Below are 16,515 nucleotides of genomic sequence, written 5' to 3'. Positions count from 1 at the left end.
AAAACAGTGTTGCCAACTTGAATAATCGCCAATGGATACAGTCCCTTTAGAGGCTATGGTATAAAGAATAGCAATTGGTCAAGTGCGCATTGTGAACGATTTTTTCCATAGGTTTAAATGGCAGATCAATCGACTAATATCAAAATGCGCTACAACACTCATAGGTGGTCACGTCCCTTCATTTGCCGAGAGGCCAACTATCTGCACCAAAGAAAACTCACCCCAAGTGCTCGAAATTATATGAGGGGTTTGGAGGACAAGACGCAGAAGTGCAGTTTTTGCCACTTCGAGAAATACATGTTGGAAGTTTCGAAATTACATAGATCCTTATGGCGGAAAGGAGGTCCAAACTGAGTTTTTGATGCTCAAAAACTGGAATTTGGGAGCGAATTTTTCACTGATTATGCACTAAGACTAGTTTTACTTGAAATCGTTAATATCTGAATTTTTATAAAAACTGCACTTACGCGCCTTGTCCTCCAAGCCTCTTATATCATTTTATCTTCCAGCGAAATCAGACCCTAAAAATGGAGGGGGGGGGGGGGATGGAGTGGGACAAAATTTTTCAGAGGCGGAAAATCTTACCTGTCAAGCGACGCGTGGCAGTGAGCCGTGAACTCAGATGATGAACTGATGATTTATAACTCTGCAATCGCATCATCACCGCGTTTTTTTCTCCTTTTTGCGGCCGACTGCGTTTCAACGCGTCCTATCCACCGGAAATGGACACGCTGGCAAAAGCGGTTGGACGCAATGGATCGGTCGGTGGTAAAACTCAACAAGTCCGTTTTCTGATGACCCTTCAAGTCCGTAGGAATGCCTACGAACCGGGGTTCGCCAGGAAATGGACGCATCAAGTTTCACCGCAGATCGCGATTCAGTTTTTTTTTTTTTTTTTTTTTTTTTTTTTTTTTTTTTTTTTTTATCTTTTTGAGGTCGCGAGTTCACGACTGCTTACTGCCGTGCTCAGAAAGAAAGACATGAAAATTTCGACGTTGCTGAATTTCCTTCGAAATAATATGAGTTCTCTGGGAGGCATTTGTAATTAAAAGTGTCTCTGGACAAACTCTGAAAACAAAAATTGAGCAGGGAGACTTTTGGCTTTCCATAAAATAAAAACCTAAAAAAGCAGAGTATAAGGAGATAAAAAAGAGTGACGCTGAAAATAAGGAATACTGACCATTTTTGCTGAGAGTTGAGAAGAAGTGGGGTGCGTCAATCAGGAATCGCTCATTCAGGATTTGTTAGTCCTACCGGCTGACACCCTAAAACAAATCAAAAGAAAAATATTAAAAATAATTTTTTCTCAAAATAAAACAATAATTTACGTAATCGTGAACGAATTTCAACTTGCGGATACACTCTTCTGACAGTAAATGACTCGTAAAACACGACGAGCACGCATTTGAAAAGCGAAAAAGTTACTCAGAAACCGAGAAAAACGGAGTTAAAGAAGCGCAAATTTTCCGCAAATTTAAAACGCCCAGGCTTCGCGCCGAACCAAATGATGTGGTCCGGCACCCATTAGAAACTAACATGGGTTTCTACAACTTCCGTCAAATGTCTTTCTATAAAGAAAACAATATTGTCGTTTCATATAAGAAAACAATAGGAAAATCAAAACTACCCTGGTAAAAATTGGCAGTAGAATCAGTGTTCCAAAATACCATAGACCTAAAGCCGGCTGTTAGATTTTCAATAGCTTCTATAGCCGGCTGCAGAATTTCTTATAGTCTTTTATAGCCGATGGCGATTAAGCAACAGCCAGGCGATAAAGTGTATGCTAAATGTTACTAATTACGGATGCTAAGACTTACTGAGTTTTTGGACTACCGCTCTATTTTTGGGCCGTAGTATCTTGATTTATTTTGCGCGGAAAGTTGCGTACTTTTGAAGGATACCTGCCATTCCTAATATGATGGAGCGCCTTCAATTTCGTATGATACTGTGCAATACCTCTGGTGTGAAATAGTTGCTTCAAGCGCCGTGGCACGCTGCGGCGCGGCGGGCGGGCAGCCAGCGCGAAAAGCCCATTAGCGCCTACAAACCTAACAGGGATACTTCACGCATTGCGCAATGCGTGAAGTATCCCTGTTAGGTTAAAGGCGCTAGTGCGCGCTTATCGCTGGTAGCACGCCGCGCCACTCCGCTCTGCGCTAGGCTCCAATATATAATCTCGCAAAGTCAGCGTTTTTCAACTCATGATTTTGAAATGTTTGCACATCCTGTAAGGAAAATATAATGTGTGTTTTGTAAATATTATGGTGGTTCCGTATCAAACTTAATGATTTCCAAAGCACACGAATTTCAACACAATTTCTTATGGCCTTTTATAGCCGGTGGCGATGAAGTGTAAAGCCCGGCGATAGGAACTATAGCCCGGCTGTATACTTTTTTATCGCTTCGTATAGCCCGGCTATACATATGATTTGCTCCACTTTCTACAGCCAGCTGTATGATTTTCTATTGCCTTCTTTAGCCGGCTATAAGAATTCCTATGGTATTTTGAAACGCAGCTCCTATCGCCAATTTTTACCAGGGTATATCTTCAGAACCAAATAATCGAATCTCATTCATGTTATCTGTAGATGACTTAAAAGAAAATTTAAATAATTTGAAATTTTTAAAGACATTTTTTGTCTGTAGATACCAAGCAACAATGCCACATTAAAACACGTTTTATGTTTATGAAAAATGGTCACTCCTAATAATGTTCAGCGCTAAATTGGACGTATTTCTGTCAAACGGAACCATGCGCATTAAGGCGTGAGCCCTGAGACCATTAAGAATGTACGCATAACAGGGCTCACGTAATAATGCAGATAGTTCCGTTTGGCAGAATTACGTCTAATTCATGCAAGGCCTCAAAAATAGCGACATTTCGAAGCGTTTAAGGGGGTTCACGGGAAGACCATCTTTTTACCATGAAAGATCCGACATACCCTGAAATCCACCATCAACTCGAGAGGTCGATATTATTTTTTAGGCATCGGTGGATTGAGCATGAGAAATTATGGAAAGTAACTATTTATCAAGTATTTCAGTCCAAAAATGTTGCCAAAATTTAGAGAGACCGATTATTTTCCCACAATTGGTTAAAATTCCTGGGCAAAGTGTATCGCTCCATCTGGAGGCACTTTTCGAAAGAACCTTAAAGATGGAAAACCTTCTTATTTTGACCCATTTAGACCACTTTCCTGTAATCGGTTAATTTAACCCGGATCAACCTTTCAGTATTTTCCAGTATTACAACTCTGCTGGGATCTTTCCTTGTGACACTGAAAGCGAAAAAAATGCCTGCTTAGAGGATTGACGGGTTCGCAAGACAAATGACCCGAAATTCGCTTACAGTGTCACACACATTCCGGCTGCGCAAACACCAAACCGAGCGAACAAACACTCGGAGACTGTGCATGCAAGTAAGTCATCGGTGCATCAACAGCTATTTTGCATGGAAAGTGGGTCACCGATGCAATAAGACGCGAATTTTACTTCAATGTTTGAAACTTTACATATAATTAGACATACCATCCACGTTCCAGGCGCAGAGTCCGAAAGTTCCGGGTGCAGCACCCGAGACTATCGGCCTTTGAGCCCCGAACGGCCGGTATGTCTATATAGCCCCGAACTTTTTTTTCAGTGTGAGCTTTACTTTAACTCCGAAAGTATCCTCTACAAACTGGAGCAGAAAGTATTAGGGAGACTTTTGTCTCGAAAATATTTTGTCTCAGATCGTATCATCAATCTTCTACCTTGATTTAGCCATCAAATTGACGACATATTATGATCATCGCAGGCGCAATTCTGTGAAGTCATCTCGTGTAAGTGCCTGTAATCTATAATTTTTTTTTTTTTTTTTTTTTTTTTTTTTTTTTTTTTTTTTTTTTTTTTTGCGTGTCCTTACTCGCAAAATGATTCTTTTCGCTCGTGCTTCTTCGCCGCCAGGGATGGGGACTGGGGAGGGGGTCTTAGCAGCAACAGATTTGTTTACTCGCCAACGAGTCAAGTGCAATGTCGGCGTTAAATTGCACTCGACGATACGAGAGAAATCGCGAGCGTCGATCGTTCACCTGAGATCTGGCGAGGGCATTGCCGCTAAAACGACTTAACTGTGTGGCACACTATGCCGACGGATACGTGTTTTCTGTCCCTTGAGGTGCGCGCTCTGTTATCGTTCGAGAGGGCGGATTTGCGAGCGTGTGAGAGGCGGCTGTTGAGGAGGTATCTCCAGCTCAAAATCTTCGACAGTCACGGGCGGATGACGAAAAAAAAACAACACTTGAAGATCTCGAATCAACAGCATGGGAAAAAGTGTTGACTTTTCCGCAAGAAAACATGTCGTTAATTTAATATACTCGCAAATATCAAAAAGGGGAAGGGGAGTCTAGGGTCCTCTAGGGAAGCCTGAATCAAAATTTTACTTTCTGTAGTCTAAAGCTTCAGTGAGCTGATTACTTTTATGTACTTAGTTAGAAGCTATATTTTATAAAGTTTTTCCGCACTGAGAAAAAGTTACAGCTTAAAGACCAATTCGTGGTTCATATGGAACACCACTAATGGTAATAAAGGAAACTTATGATAATAGCACATTATACTTTAGTGATGGTACGAGATACCTTAGTATGGTTCACAGACCGAGAATCATTAGTTTATTTACGACTTTTAGTGGTGTCCCATACGAACCACTAATTGGTTATACAGCCATTGATTTTTCTCCGTGTGGATTAAAAAAAAATATTATTGTTTATTAGATTTTTGATTGATCTCAACAGATTAAGGGAACTGCACTCGGTCGCAATCACCAAGGATAGAGAAAAAGTCTATGGTGAAAGTGGCAAAACACGCATCTCAAAAGCGATGGCTCAAAATTTTCTTTCGCATCTATACCATCTTTTTTAAAAGACGATTTCCAAACTTCCCGTTACAACGGAGAGCTATACTTTATACGTACTTTGCCTAGTGTTTCACTCCTGATGAAAAATTCCTCCATTTTTTATTCCTAGCAACCATGTACTTGCACTGAGAAACAGGTATGGTAAGAATTAAACACCAACCCCCTGGTAAACATTGGCGATAGGAGCTGCGTTTCAAAATACCATAGGAGTTCTTATAGCCGACTGAAGAAGGCGATAGAAAATCATATAGCTGGCTGTAGAAAGTGGAAAAAATCATACGACCGGGCTACACGAAGCGATAAAAAATTATACAGCCGGGCTATAGTTCCTATCGCCGGGCTTTACACTTTATCGCCTGTCTGTTGCTTTTTCGCCATCGGCTATAAAAGGCTATAAGAAATTGTGTAGAAATTTGTGTGCTTTGGAAATCATTAAGTTTGATACGGAACCACCTTAATATTTACTAAACACACATTATAGAAAATATAATGTGTAAACACACATTATATTTTCCTTTAATACATATTTTTTTTCATCAATTAAAATGAGAATAATCCATAGAGAGTGTGCAAACATTTCAAAGTCATGAGTTGAAAAACGCTGACTCCACGAGATTAAATATTAGAGCCTAACACAAAGCGGAGCAGCGGCGCACTGGCGCCTACAAACCTAACAGGGATACTTCACGCATTGCGCAATGCGTGAAGTATCCCTGTTAGGTTTGTAGGCGCCAATGCGCGTTTCGCGCTGACTGCCCGCCCGCCGCGCCACGCGCCGCGCCGCAGCGTACCACGGCGCTTGAAAGAAACTATTTCACACCATCCGTAATTAGTAACGTTTAGCATACACTTTATGGCCAGGATGTTGCTTAATCGCTATCGGCTATAAAAGGATATAAGAAATTGTGTTGCCGGCTATAGAGGCTATTGAAAATTTTACAGCCGGCTGTAGGTCTATGGTATTTTGGAACACAGATTCTACTGCCAATTTTTACCAGGGCCTTTTTCGGCTCTGGTAACCGAAGTTATCGGTCACATATATCAGAAATCAAACTTTCGTTCCGCTCACCGAAATTCGGTTTCTATGATCGAAAACTTCGGTTTCCTGAATCGAGAGAGTTCGGTGCTCAATATGAACCGAAGTTCAATCCCTGTAACCGAACTTTTTTTCCTCGGTGCATGTGGATGTGGGTCAGCTCCCTCCTTACCGAAGCGACACGTGGACGTACTTATGCCAAAAGGAACTATGTGCATAGGGTTAGCATGGGACATAGTTCCTTTTAGCATAAGTACGTCCACGTTTGTGTGCGATATTTGCGATTCCGAGCACCATGAGCGAGTATATCGTGACGTTAGCTCCCGACTTGGGTTCGAAGCGCGTCGTAAACTGGAATCGTAAAACAGGAGTTACGATGCGTAAAAAATCAATAAAGGAGCTCAGATTATTCTCCATACTCAAGGTGCAAGGTTACCGCACAGGTGAACAGGCCGAGTGAAGTGGTGTATCGAGAAATTATTGGTGGATCGAATTGGACACTCCAAATTCCGGCGGTGCGGAGGCACAAAATTAGAGCACGTGAATTTGACGTTTACAGCGCGGTAGGGTTTCACGTTTGGTACGATTCCATGCCTCCCTGACATTTTCCTGATTTTCCCTGGCTTAACACAATAGAAATTCTTCTGTCTACTCATCTTTTACTCAGTCCTCTTTTTCTTTTTCTTCTCCTTTATTTATTTCGTCCTCTTGTTATCGTAATTAATGTCCTTCTTTATATTTGTCCTCTTTATCTTCCTATCCTCCTCTCTCCTCTGCTTCTTGTTCTTTCATATTCTTCTACTTTCTCTCTTTCTTCCAAGGTATTTCTAATGTGTCCTCATCTGACATTCGACAGCCAAAGAGCGAAACCATGTATCTCTATCGCAATGTTTCAAAATTTCCGCTCCTACTTTATTTTTTCGGACAGAAACGGTGTCAACGTTGTAGCTTGAAATTCTTACAGGATATTCTGCCAGCTGAAGAGAAAAATCAACGCAGTTTCCAAGGTATTACCATGACTAGTTTTTAAGGGAAAAGATAAAGTATAATAAAAGGAGGTCTGCAGCGTCACAAACGGAGATGGGTGGTTTCGTGCTTTAGCCATCTGTACCTATGTTAGAAGTCCTAGGACCCGAATCTGTAGTAATCGAGTTTGCAGGCTGATTGTTGAAATTGATAGACAAAGCGATAGACAAGAAAGACATAGAGAGTGTAAAGCGATCCTACTGGTTGAAATGGATGGCTCTTTATGGAGTAACTGTGGGGTCTCCCGTGGGTTGCTGTTAGTTCGTCAATTATCTATTGCATCTTTGCCCATTCCAACCACCCTCTTCTATCCATACTGCCGTTCTAAGGAAAAACTCCGTATGAACGTTCGAATGTTGCCAAATTTCCCCTAATAAAACATTTATTCTGGAAGTAAGTTATGCATATTTTCCCTTGAAATTCTCATATATTACAGATACAATTGAGAACGAAATTGTGTGAAAAATCGGAGGAAAAATATTCACAACTTTCCCGATAAATTCGTGTTTTATGAAAGGAAATTTGGCAACGCCTGAAGGTTCATTTGACGTTTTCCGCAACATACGATCCCTACATATCCCTTTGCCCTCTTTGTCTATAATTTTGTCTATAGTTTTGTCTATCAATTTCAAAAATCAGCCCGCTGGAGTCAACTCGATCCAAGTGATGACCGACACAGAGAGCGTGCAACTCCCACAGTGCGCCGAAGACCACGACACGGTGGCTGTGTGTCTGTGTGTCAGTGTGCCACCTCGGTGCAGCGCCATGAATGAACGCCGGTGTGAGTGCCCCCCCCCCCCCCTGGGGAGGCCAGACGGGGGGTGCAGAGCCGAATAAACGCGGAGACAATCGGCTCTAATGAGATGCGCTGCGCCGATAATTGCGGGGGAGTCGGAGGCGCGACAGGTGAACAAATGAATCGGGGCCCATCATTGCTTCCGTCGACGGCGACAAAGACGACGACGACGCGGCCAGACGAAACCTATGACGGACGCGAACGCGGACGCGGGGGCAAATTTTGTGACCCACTAAACGACGCCCGAGATGCGTTCATGACGCCTCGGCCCCACGGATTGCGTCATCGTCGCTTCCGCGCCAGCACGTCGCGCCATGACCGACGAAGTTACCGCACTCTGAGGGAGAATGGACCACTAGACAGGGTACGAACCTAAGCATTCTAATACATGTTTCTTAACCAACATTTCACGTAGAACACGATTCACACAACGGAAATTACTGAAACCAACTCCTAACGAAGATATTAACGTTTTTATTACACATGGGTTGCGAGGAATTTGAACTGCCCGCTCACAAGAAACTCAAAGCTCTACGTGAGTCAAATCGCACACTACAGCGGTTTCAGCAAGCTTCTTAATCGAGCGATGTTCATTCCCCACCATGTGTTGTTCAAACTATCAGCAATTTGCTACAGCTGAGCCAAAGCGTCAAGATCGAGGTTGCCAGATTTTTATATTGCAGAGACTGTCATGATAACGTTTAGCGCGCAATGTGAATCACGCGGAGCATTGAGTTTTCATGAGCGGGTGGTTTGAATTCACGCATCAAGAATCATAAAATATCTTCGTAAGGAGTTAATTGCGGTAATTTTTGTTGTGCGCATAGTGTTCTACGTGAAATTTTATGTACGAAACATGTATCAGAATGCTGAAATTCGTACCCTGTCTAGTGGTCCATATTGAGTTCCGACGTGTGCGGGCGGACTAGAACCCTCTAGAGTACCTGTATAGGGAGAGTGTGGACAACTCGGTTTACGTCGAGTCCCTTTATACTGAGAGTAAAGACAACGCGAGTCCATATCTGATAAGTTCCCTTCTTTTAGGATTTCACAGTGTCACAAACGGGAATAAAAATTACATTTTCACCGATTGAAAATACTATAAACTGGACTGGACTGGGAAATTGGAGGTACGGCAAGGAGCAAATGGAATGAGGGAGAGAACGGAGAGGAATTAGGGAATGGGTTGATCAAAGATTACAAAAAACGTTCGATTCGTGTACCTAATCTTTATTCCCGTTTGTGACATCCATAAGCAGCGTTGTCTCAACTCTCTCTATAAAGGGACTCTAGATTTATGTAGCTCTTGGGCCCAAAACAGCGACAACGAGAAAAACGAAAATCACTGGAAAAGTGCCGCTGCCAACCTATGCATTTGAAATATTAATCAATAGGGCCGACAGCGCATTGTAAACAAGCATTTTTAAGAATAAGACTTAGAAACTGAGAAAATGTATGCGAAATCAAAGTTTTAGACGAGCTTTTATAATTTTTGATCAAAGTACCTACTCTCGGAGTTTAAATTAGTAGCACTGGATAATTCGAGTTCATAGGTTGGCTGCCTTTTCCTTTTTGGGCCCCAACAGCTATATAGCGGATTTGAGGAGTCACATTCCCGCATTGAACGCATTCCCACACAAACTTATGGAGGGCATTTTCTGTTTCCGGTATAATTTATTTCCCGATTTCTATCTCTCATGGATTTCATTTTTACCGGAATAGGAACTATGAGCCATTGTCCCAGAAAGTCTTCAATTAACTACGAGAGAACGTCAGAGCAAAAGAAGCGCCTTCATTGTTTATTGATACTTCCCAGCTTAGCGCTCAAGCTGTGATTATTGTATCTTTTTTTTGTCGAGCTACAGCAACATTAAAAATTAAGGAACTGGCTAAAAGTGAAAACTAAAATAATTGTTCGAATGTGCGAAGTTCTAATGAGTGTCGGCGATTTTCAATTTCACCTACTGTTTACATGAAAAATTTCGCAGGAGACACTCCGTTTAAAGATAGATCTGATGACTGAAAAATGAGCATGGTTATCACTTAGCGTGAATTTTTTAATCGTCTGGAAAGTAAAAAATTTAACCCACGGACAAAGAGATTCATTTTACCTCATTACGACGAGGAATTTGATTGAATATAGTGGACGACTCTCGTATAGAAAATTATTACCATAACGACTGCAATTTTAAGTTTTTTCTACCTATAAAGCTGGTTTTAGGCATAAAATTGCTGATAAAATGAAACAACCTCAATGCATGAAGATATTGACTTCGCTTTTTGCGAGATATTTACCAGCGAAATTTTGCTACTTTTAAATGTTCAGCTTGTAAGGACGAAAAATTTCAATTGCATCATGCATAGGCGTAGGGTATCAGACGGTGGGTGAAAGTTGAACAATCTTAGAAACTTTGTGGAACATATATTGACATTATTTTATCTCCAAGGGTCTCTAATGATAGTTACGTATCTCCACTGCTGTAGAATAGTGTTCGTTGTTCACCTTTGTTACTGTGAAGTGGTTAAGGTTTCGCACCGTTCAAGTTTAATTTGAACCGGTTTACACGGAAGACTAGTTTCTCTCCCAGAGAGTGCCAAAAGAACTTTCCTATGCAAGCGTGGTGAGATTCGACCGTTTAACGATTCAGATCGAGGAACTTTTTCATAAAACTCGGTTTTTGACGGATTCTGGGACGGTTCTTCTGAACGCACGACAGGTTGTGCGGTTTCTTTGCAGGGGAATGTAATGAAAGTGAAGGGAGAAACGTAGATTTGCAATTGGATTCGATTGAACTACGCAGGACAGTTTTGGTGGAAGATCAGTTAGGAAGTTTCGGGAAATGTACGAAAGACATTTCTGAGGGTATCTATGGCAAGAAAAATTACGTGCTATTTCAGGTACTTCATTTACTAGCGCGCGCGGTAAGATATTATGGAGGAGGGGGGCTTAAATATTGTGATGGATAAGCTTGGTGGATTAAGTAGAGAATTCGCAGGATTAAATTCAGCTACCTCATAGGGAGAAATCTTCGCGAGACGGATGTATCCCAATCTCCATTTTTTTCTTCCTTTACTTTTTTAAATTAATAATTTAGCGACAGAATATGCCCAGTCGCAAGGACTCATGAGCTCTGACTTCGTTCACTTGCGTATTGTGTTACGGCTCATAACGCATAGTGCCGGTTGCGTTGTTCCGATGTTGGAACTTCGGACGAAGTCAAACCTCTTGAAGCTTATCACTATACTCACTAGGATGGAAAAATGCCAGACTGACTATTGAAGTGCTCACATTTTTAACTATTCACAAGTTTGTGATTTTTCTGTTTTTTCTAGCAACCCGGCTTTCTTTGTGGCCCTGCCTCAACGACCACTTTCATTTCATCACCATGCACCCACCGTTTCTTCGAGGTTGAAAACATTCAAGTGATTTCAGCACGTTTTTTATACATTTTCAGAGTTCAGAGTGTTTTCATTACAGGGTGATCCAACCGAACGGTACACTGGTCTACACCCCGAGAACAGCTCAAAATTGAGGTTGTGACTTTCACGGGGGTAAATCGATCCCAAAGAAACCAATGAGGTAATTTCAGCCCTCCTAAACAAATTACTAAAATTAATTAATAAACCAAAAAAGGTTCTTAAAACTTTCGGAGTGCATTCTTTGGTAGTAACCATCAAACAAAGTTTGTTAAATCATATGAGAGTGTTTTTTTTTTACAGAAAATTTTTGTTCTTTTTTATTTAAAAAAAAAAAGTTGGAGATAAAGAGCCAACACACATTGTGCAGTGATTATCCACACGTCATCGGTTGAAAATAAAGTTCATGCATGTAAAAACCTGCATGTATCTCGGGGTTTATGAAGAATTTTCTTTGAAAAACGTGGGTCAAAATAAAAATTGTAGGTAATAGAAATGAAAAGGAGTGAACATTTTAAAACACCGAAAACGCGCCAATCCATAATTGAATTAGGGATTGCTTTCAAATTAATCCCAGCACGCGATATCAAAAACAATCATAAACAGAAAGTATTGAGAACGAATACCTACACGAAATAAAAACAGTTCATTTCGGCTTTTATCAATGCAGTTCTGGCACCTACCACGAAAGATAGCGTGCTGACAAAAGGTCAGAGGCGGATCCAGCAATTTGACAACACCGGATTGCCTCCGTTTAATGGTTTAAACCTATGCTAAATAATCGATTCTTGTCGGAGCACCTGGCCCCTCCAAGAATCGATACACTTCCATAAGTTTAAATGGAAAAAAGAAAATGTTGCCAATTTGCTGGATCACTTGATTGAGTACATGCTCAGTGGCTGACATGATGTAATTTGATACGGCAGTTATTGTTTCTCAACTAAGCCAAAATAAACGGAACCAACTGCGTTCTACAGAGAGAGAATGCCCAGTAAGCTGCGACGGAGTTTTTAAACGAAAGTTTGATTTAGGGTAACGACGTAGAAAAAAATTTGACCTGAAATACTGTATCGCGCGTTTTCTGACTGAAAGTTGCGTGTATTGATTTTTCTTTTTAATCGGTTTTCATGAGATCAAAAAGATGTCACTTGAAATTACTGGCGGCTCCACATTTTTTTAAATTCAATTCGAGAAACTAACGTCATACTCTTAACAACCTAACCTTCAATTTTTCAACTTCCTGGAATCTATTTTTCTTTTTAGGGATTGCGTATCATTGCCCTCCAATCATAATTTCTTAACCGGTCCTTTTTTCTCCACCTCGATCGTTGAGAAGGGTTATATTTGTCAGCTTATTTCATCAAATGCCTGGTGGCTCCTCCCAGTACCTATTGGTGCAAAGTTCTATTACCACTCAGCATTTTCATAATTGTAATGTTTAATCGTTTCATTAATGAAATCTCCGTGCGTGATAGAGCGTAATACTTGAAAGTTAAGTTTATCTTATCTTGGGAATGCTCTCATCGTTGCGGAAAGAGCGACAGAGGCCAGGTTTAAATGTTTGTCCGATCCAAAGTTTGTCCAACCTCCAACGGTCGACCGCTGAAAATGCTATTTTAAAAGTCTTTTACATCTGCTGCATTGCCAGATTGCTATAGATCTTCAATTCTCAAACTTCCGTGCGTAAATGTACGGGCGCAGTTCGCTAATTTATATTGAACATAGAATTTGTACCACGGTGTCCGGAATTCTTTACGCTACTTCTCGTTAAAATTACTTCTCGGAACATTTCCAGTTAAAAATTTTGGATTTTCTCTCTTTCTCTAGCTCTTTTGTAGGAGGAAAAAAAATTCTCTTGCGGCTTAAAGGGGGGAAAATACATTTGTTATACTTTTTCTAATACCTAAAGCTGAATAAAAACCTGCATGTACTGTGAAAAAAATATGAACAAGTAGTGGAGAAAAAAAAATCCGGTTTGTACAACACTAAGGTCCTGGAATATTCCCTGAATATCTCAAATATTTTTCGTTCCCTAGTGAATCCCGATTTTCCAAGGCCCGGAACACCCAGAATTGAACCTGTTCCAAATCTTGGGGATTATTTTTTAGAACTGGGAAACTAAGAGATCTACTTAGCTTGTGAAATTCAATGTGACTTAGGTGCTACCAAGTACAGCTCGAATTTGAAGAAAATTGTTAAATCCTGGATGCAAATTCGGTCATTCCAAACTTGTTTTCTCTTTTTTAGGGGGTTTAGCTTTTTAGAGTATCTTTGGCTACAGAGTGTAGGTGAGGGCATCATTACAAATTGCTTAGTGCCATGCAGCTCTGAATTCTGGCACCAGAGCAGCTTTGCACTGGAATGCAAAAAGTGCAAAAGATTCGCATTTGTTTACTTCCTAGAAAAGGGACGCGCCGGCAATGCGCTGGCGTTGGTCATTAACTGCACTCACAGAAAAATGAGATAGAGATGAGCTTTTCAAACAATTTCCTGATGTCACGAGATTCTCACGATTATTGCAGCAAAACAAAAAATCCACATTATCCAGCTATTTAAAGCAAATATTATAGTGAGCCACGCTTTTTATTGGAGAGCAGATATTTACTTCAACGGATCATCATTACCTAATACTTTGTCTATCACACTAAACAGAGCAGGAATTGAAGCACCAAGAACACAAGAATTTCAATTCAAGTGCTTTTGAAAATGAAAAACTAATGCAATATTAAAATGTTAGGATTGAGTGAAAAAAAATTAGTAGTTTGGGTTTTTTTTTTATTATGATTATTTTTACGCAATACGAACTTTTAAGGTTGGTACATTGAGCTAAAATTGGATGGATTTTACAAGAACTTGCCTAACTGTTTCAGACGTTGCCCAATTTTGAAGGCACGAAAGTGCGAAGCTCCAGTTTTCAGTGGAGGAAAGACAAAATGACGACGGTCTGACAAAGATTTGGATAATTTATCTTAAATGAATATAGTGCTCACCATGTTGAATAAAAAAAAGCAATATTGACGTTAAATTTCCATCAACATTATACACAGTTTCACACAATCAGTAGGAAACGTAAGAAGAGAGGATTGTTGTATCACAGATCTAGATTTTTGCTTCCATTCTTTCTAAGTAAGTTTTGTTGCCCGCATATTCAGAGGGCATTCATGAGTCGAAGAGTTTTATTCAAAAATAATCATGGTTTGCGTAAAAACTTGAAAATTGACGCTGAATGACTCACAGGAGGGGGGAGGGGGTGGAAGAACGCATACGTCATGAAGTAAAGTCAGACCGAAAAAAATGTATGGTAAAATAGAGAAAGTTTAATTGCCTGGTCAGGGATTAGCGGACTGGATTTCCAAAGAAGAGGAACTATTTCATACCTTGGGTTTCTTGAAATCACCGTGCAAAATTCAGCTAGTAACAGTAACTTAAACACACCTGAAACATAAAAATAAATCGGTTTATAGTGATTTGAGTTTGCATATTACACACATTTTTGACAAGTTAATTTTATTTACAACTCTTAACCTCTCGAAATTAAAAAATAAGAGACATCTAAAGTGTGAGCGCGATACAACTTTTCGCGCAAGATGGATGTTCACAGTGCATATGAAAAATAATGTAAGACGCGATGGGGTGAGTTGTGAACTCGCAAGGCTCTACTCTATGCTACTAGTTTGAAGAACCATTACGAATGAGACAAACGGAAACAAACACAATTGGAAATAAAGCGAGGGGAAGGATGCGCGTTAACGACGGCGCAGAGATACAACTATTCGTACTTGATGGACGTCCGTGCTGCATCTGAGAAATTGAAGGCGCGATGTCGCGAAGCGTGAGCTCTCAATGCTCTGCTATATGCTGTCAATAAGGTGTCGTTCAGATTCGGGAGAAAAGTTTAAAAAGAGGCCCGAATACGTCTTTCCTGTCTTCGGCTGTGTTGATACTCGTTCTTTCTTCTTTTTCCAGGTTCTTGTCTGATTCTTTTTTAGGATGGATTTTCAGACCCACGTCTTAAGCTCGTGTAAACCGCAGCACTGGCTCGGTTCTTTTGGAAATAATGGTGTTCGGATGCGTCTGTTGGCTTTAATTTTGTATGCTTTCTTAATTTCAGAAGTTGGTCGGTTACTTCAATACGTTCAATTTTGCAATTTATACTCTGTGCGATTAATACATTTTAAACCTGAAAATAGCGTGAACTTGTGCTGCTTTGCCAAAATTTTCTGAACCCCTCTCCACGGAGGGTAGATGCCTAATCAGGAAATATCACATTACGCCCCTTTAACCAGCCAAGGGTCTACGCCCTCAGATGCGAGCCAGTCCAACCCTGGTTACACCACTCCTCAAATTCATAAAAATGCTTCACTAAAAGAGTCCTATGCCATCGTGCTGAGAGAAATGCCGTATGAGCATTCCAATGTTGTCACATCCTCGATTAAATTGAAAATAAGGTCTCTGAATCCACAAATCTCCTAGAAAAGTAAATACTCAGAAGAGATTCGGTGAAGTCCTGACGTTCATACGACGTTTCTCCTCGACGCGCCATTATCACACGCAACTCAACTACTTTGCTGACATACTAGAGAAAAACACAGGTAATGTAATGACAAACAAAGCGTTGTCAAATTTCCTTTAATGAAATACAAGTATTCTTAGAAGATTATAAATTTTTCTCCTTGAGTAGTCGTATTTACTTCGGAGGCAACACTCGCAACATGTGAAAACAAGCAGCAATCGCATTTTGATCGAAGCTGTTTCGTGTCGTGGGGGCGGGGCTTATTTTCGCGCGCAAAATTTGGGCACCCCTACAGCAACATTGTTGTACAACAACTGCAACGTGCTCAAAGCAGGTCGTTTATGTTGTTCAAAAAAGCACCGCCGTTTTCTAACCTAAAATTGGAAGTTGCTCCTTCATTGGTTGTTCAGAATCGCGTAGAAAAAAAAAAGAAAAAAAAAAAAGGAAACATTTTGTTGTTTCGAACAAAACACGACTAGTGTTGCACAAAATATTCTTCACAATTCAATCTAAAGTATCCAAAAATATCAAGAGAATAGTATACAACATAGAAAAAAATATTATGTTGAGGGAAATTTAGCAACGTTCGATTGCTGATGCGGCTATTCTGCTTAGCACGGAAATATAAAAGACGTAGCATCCTTAAAATGATGTCCTCTCTATTCTTTGACCTATTGATGAGGCCACGTTTTGTCCTCGCTTCCTCGAATCGTGGCAACAATGGACCGCGCACAGGCATCCTAATGAGGCGCGAAATTGTGGCCTCTCGTGGCCGAAACACTGGCTTTGTTGTCCACTGTTTGCTAGGCTCCTTGACACTCGGCTAATAATGG

The 16,515-nt window shown here is 40.6% G+C and overlaps 1 protein-coding gene across 4 annotated transcripts in view; it reads right to left on the bottom strand.

Moving 5' to 3' along the window:
- The window catches only part of path (solute carrier family 36 member pathetic), an 81,645-nt gene that overhangs the window by 15,480 nt on the left and 49,650 nt on the right, over positions 1 to 16,515 (bottom strand). For 2 of the 4 annotated variants that reach the window (XM_072296989.1, XM_019040618.2), the window contains exons 2-3: positions 14,547 to 14,604; positions 1,181 to 1,265 (exon numbers count right to left, since the gene is read on the bottom strand). Coding sequence is in view for 2 of the 4 variants with exons in the window: in XM_019040618.2 (XP_018896163.2) it covers positions 1,181 to 1,183 (3 nt within the window). In the remaining 2 variants the exon portion in view is untranslated. Of the gene's footprint in view, positions 1 to 585; positions 603 to 1,180; positions 1,266 to 14,546; positions 14,605 to 16,515 lie in introns of those variants that run through there. The other 2 variants (XM_019040611.2, XM_072296990.1) reach the window with 2 other exon arrangements.

Source organism: Bemisia tabaci, chromosome 2, assembly GCF_918797505.1.
Source record: "Bemisia tabaci chromosome 2, PGI_BMITA_v3".
Taxonomy (NCBI): Eukaryota; Metazoa; Arthropoda; class Insecta; order Hemiptera; family Aleyrodidae; genus Bemisia; species Bemisia tabaci.
This window is presented reverse-complemented; position numbering and strand designations above follow the sequence as displayed.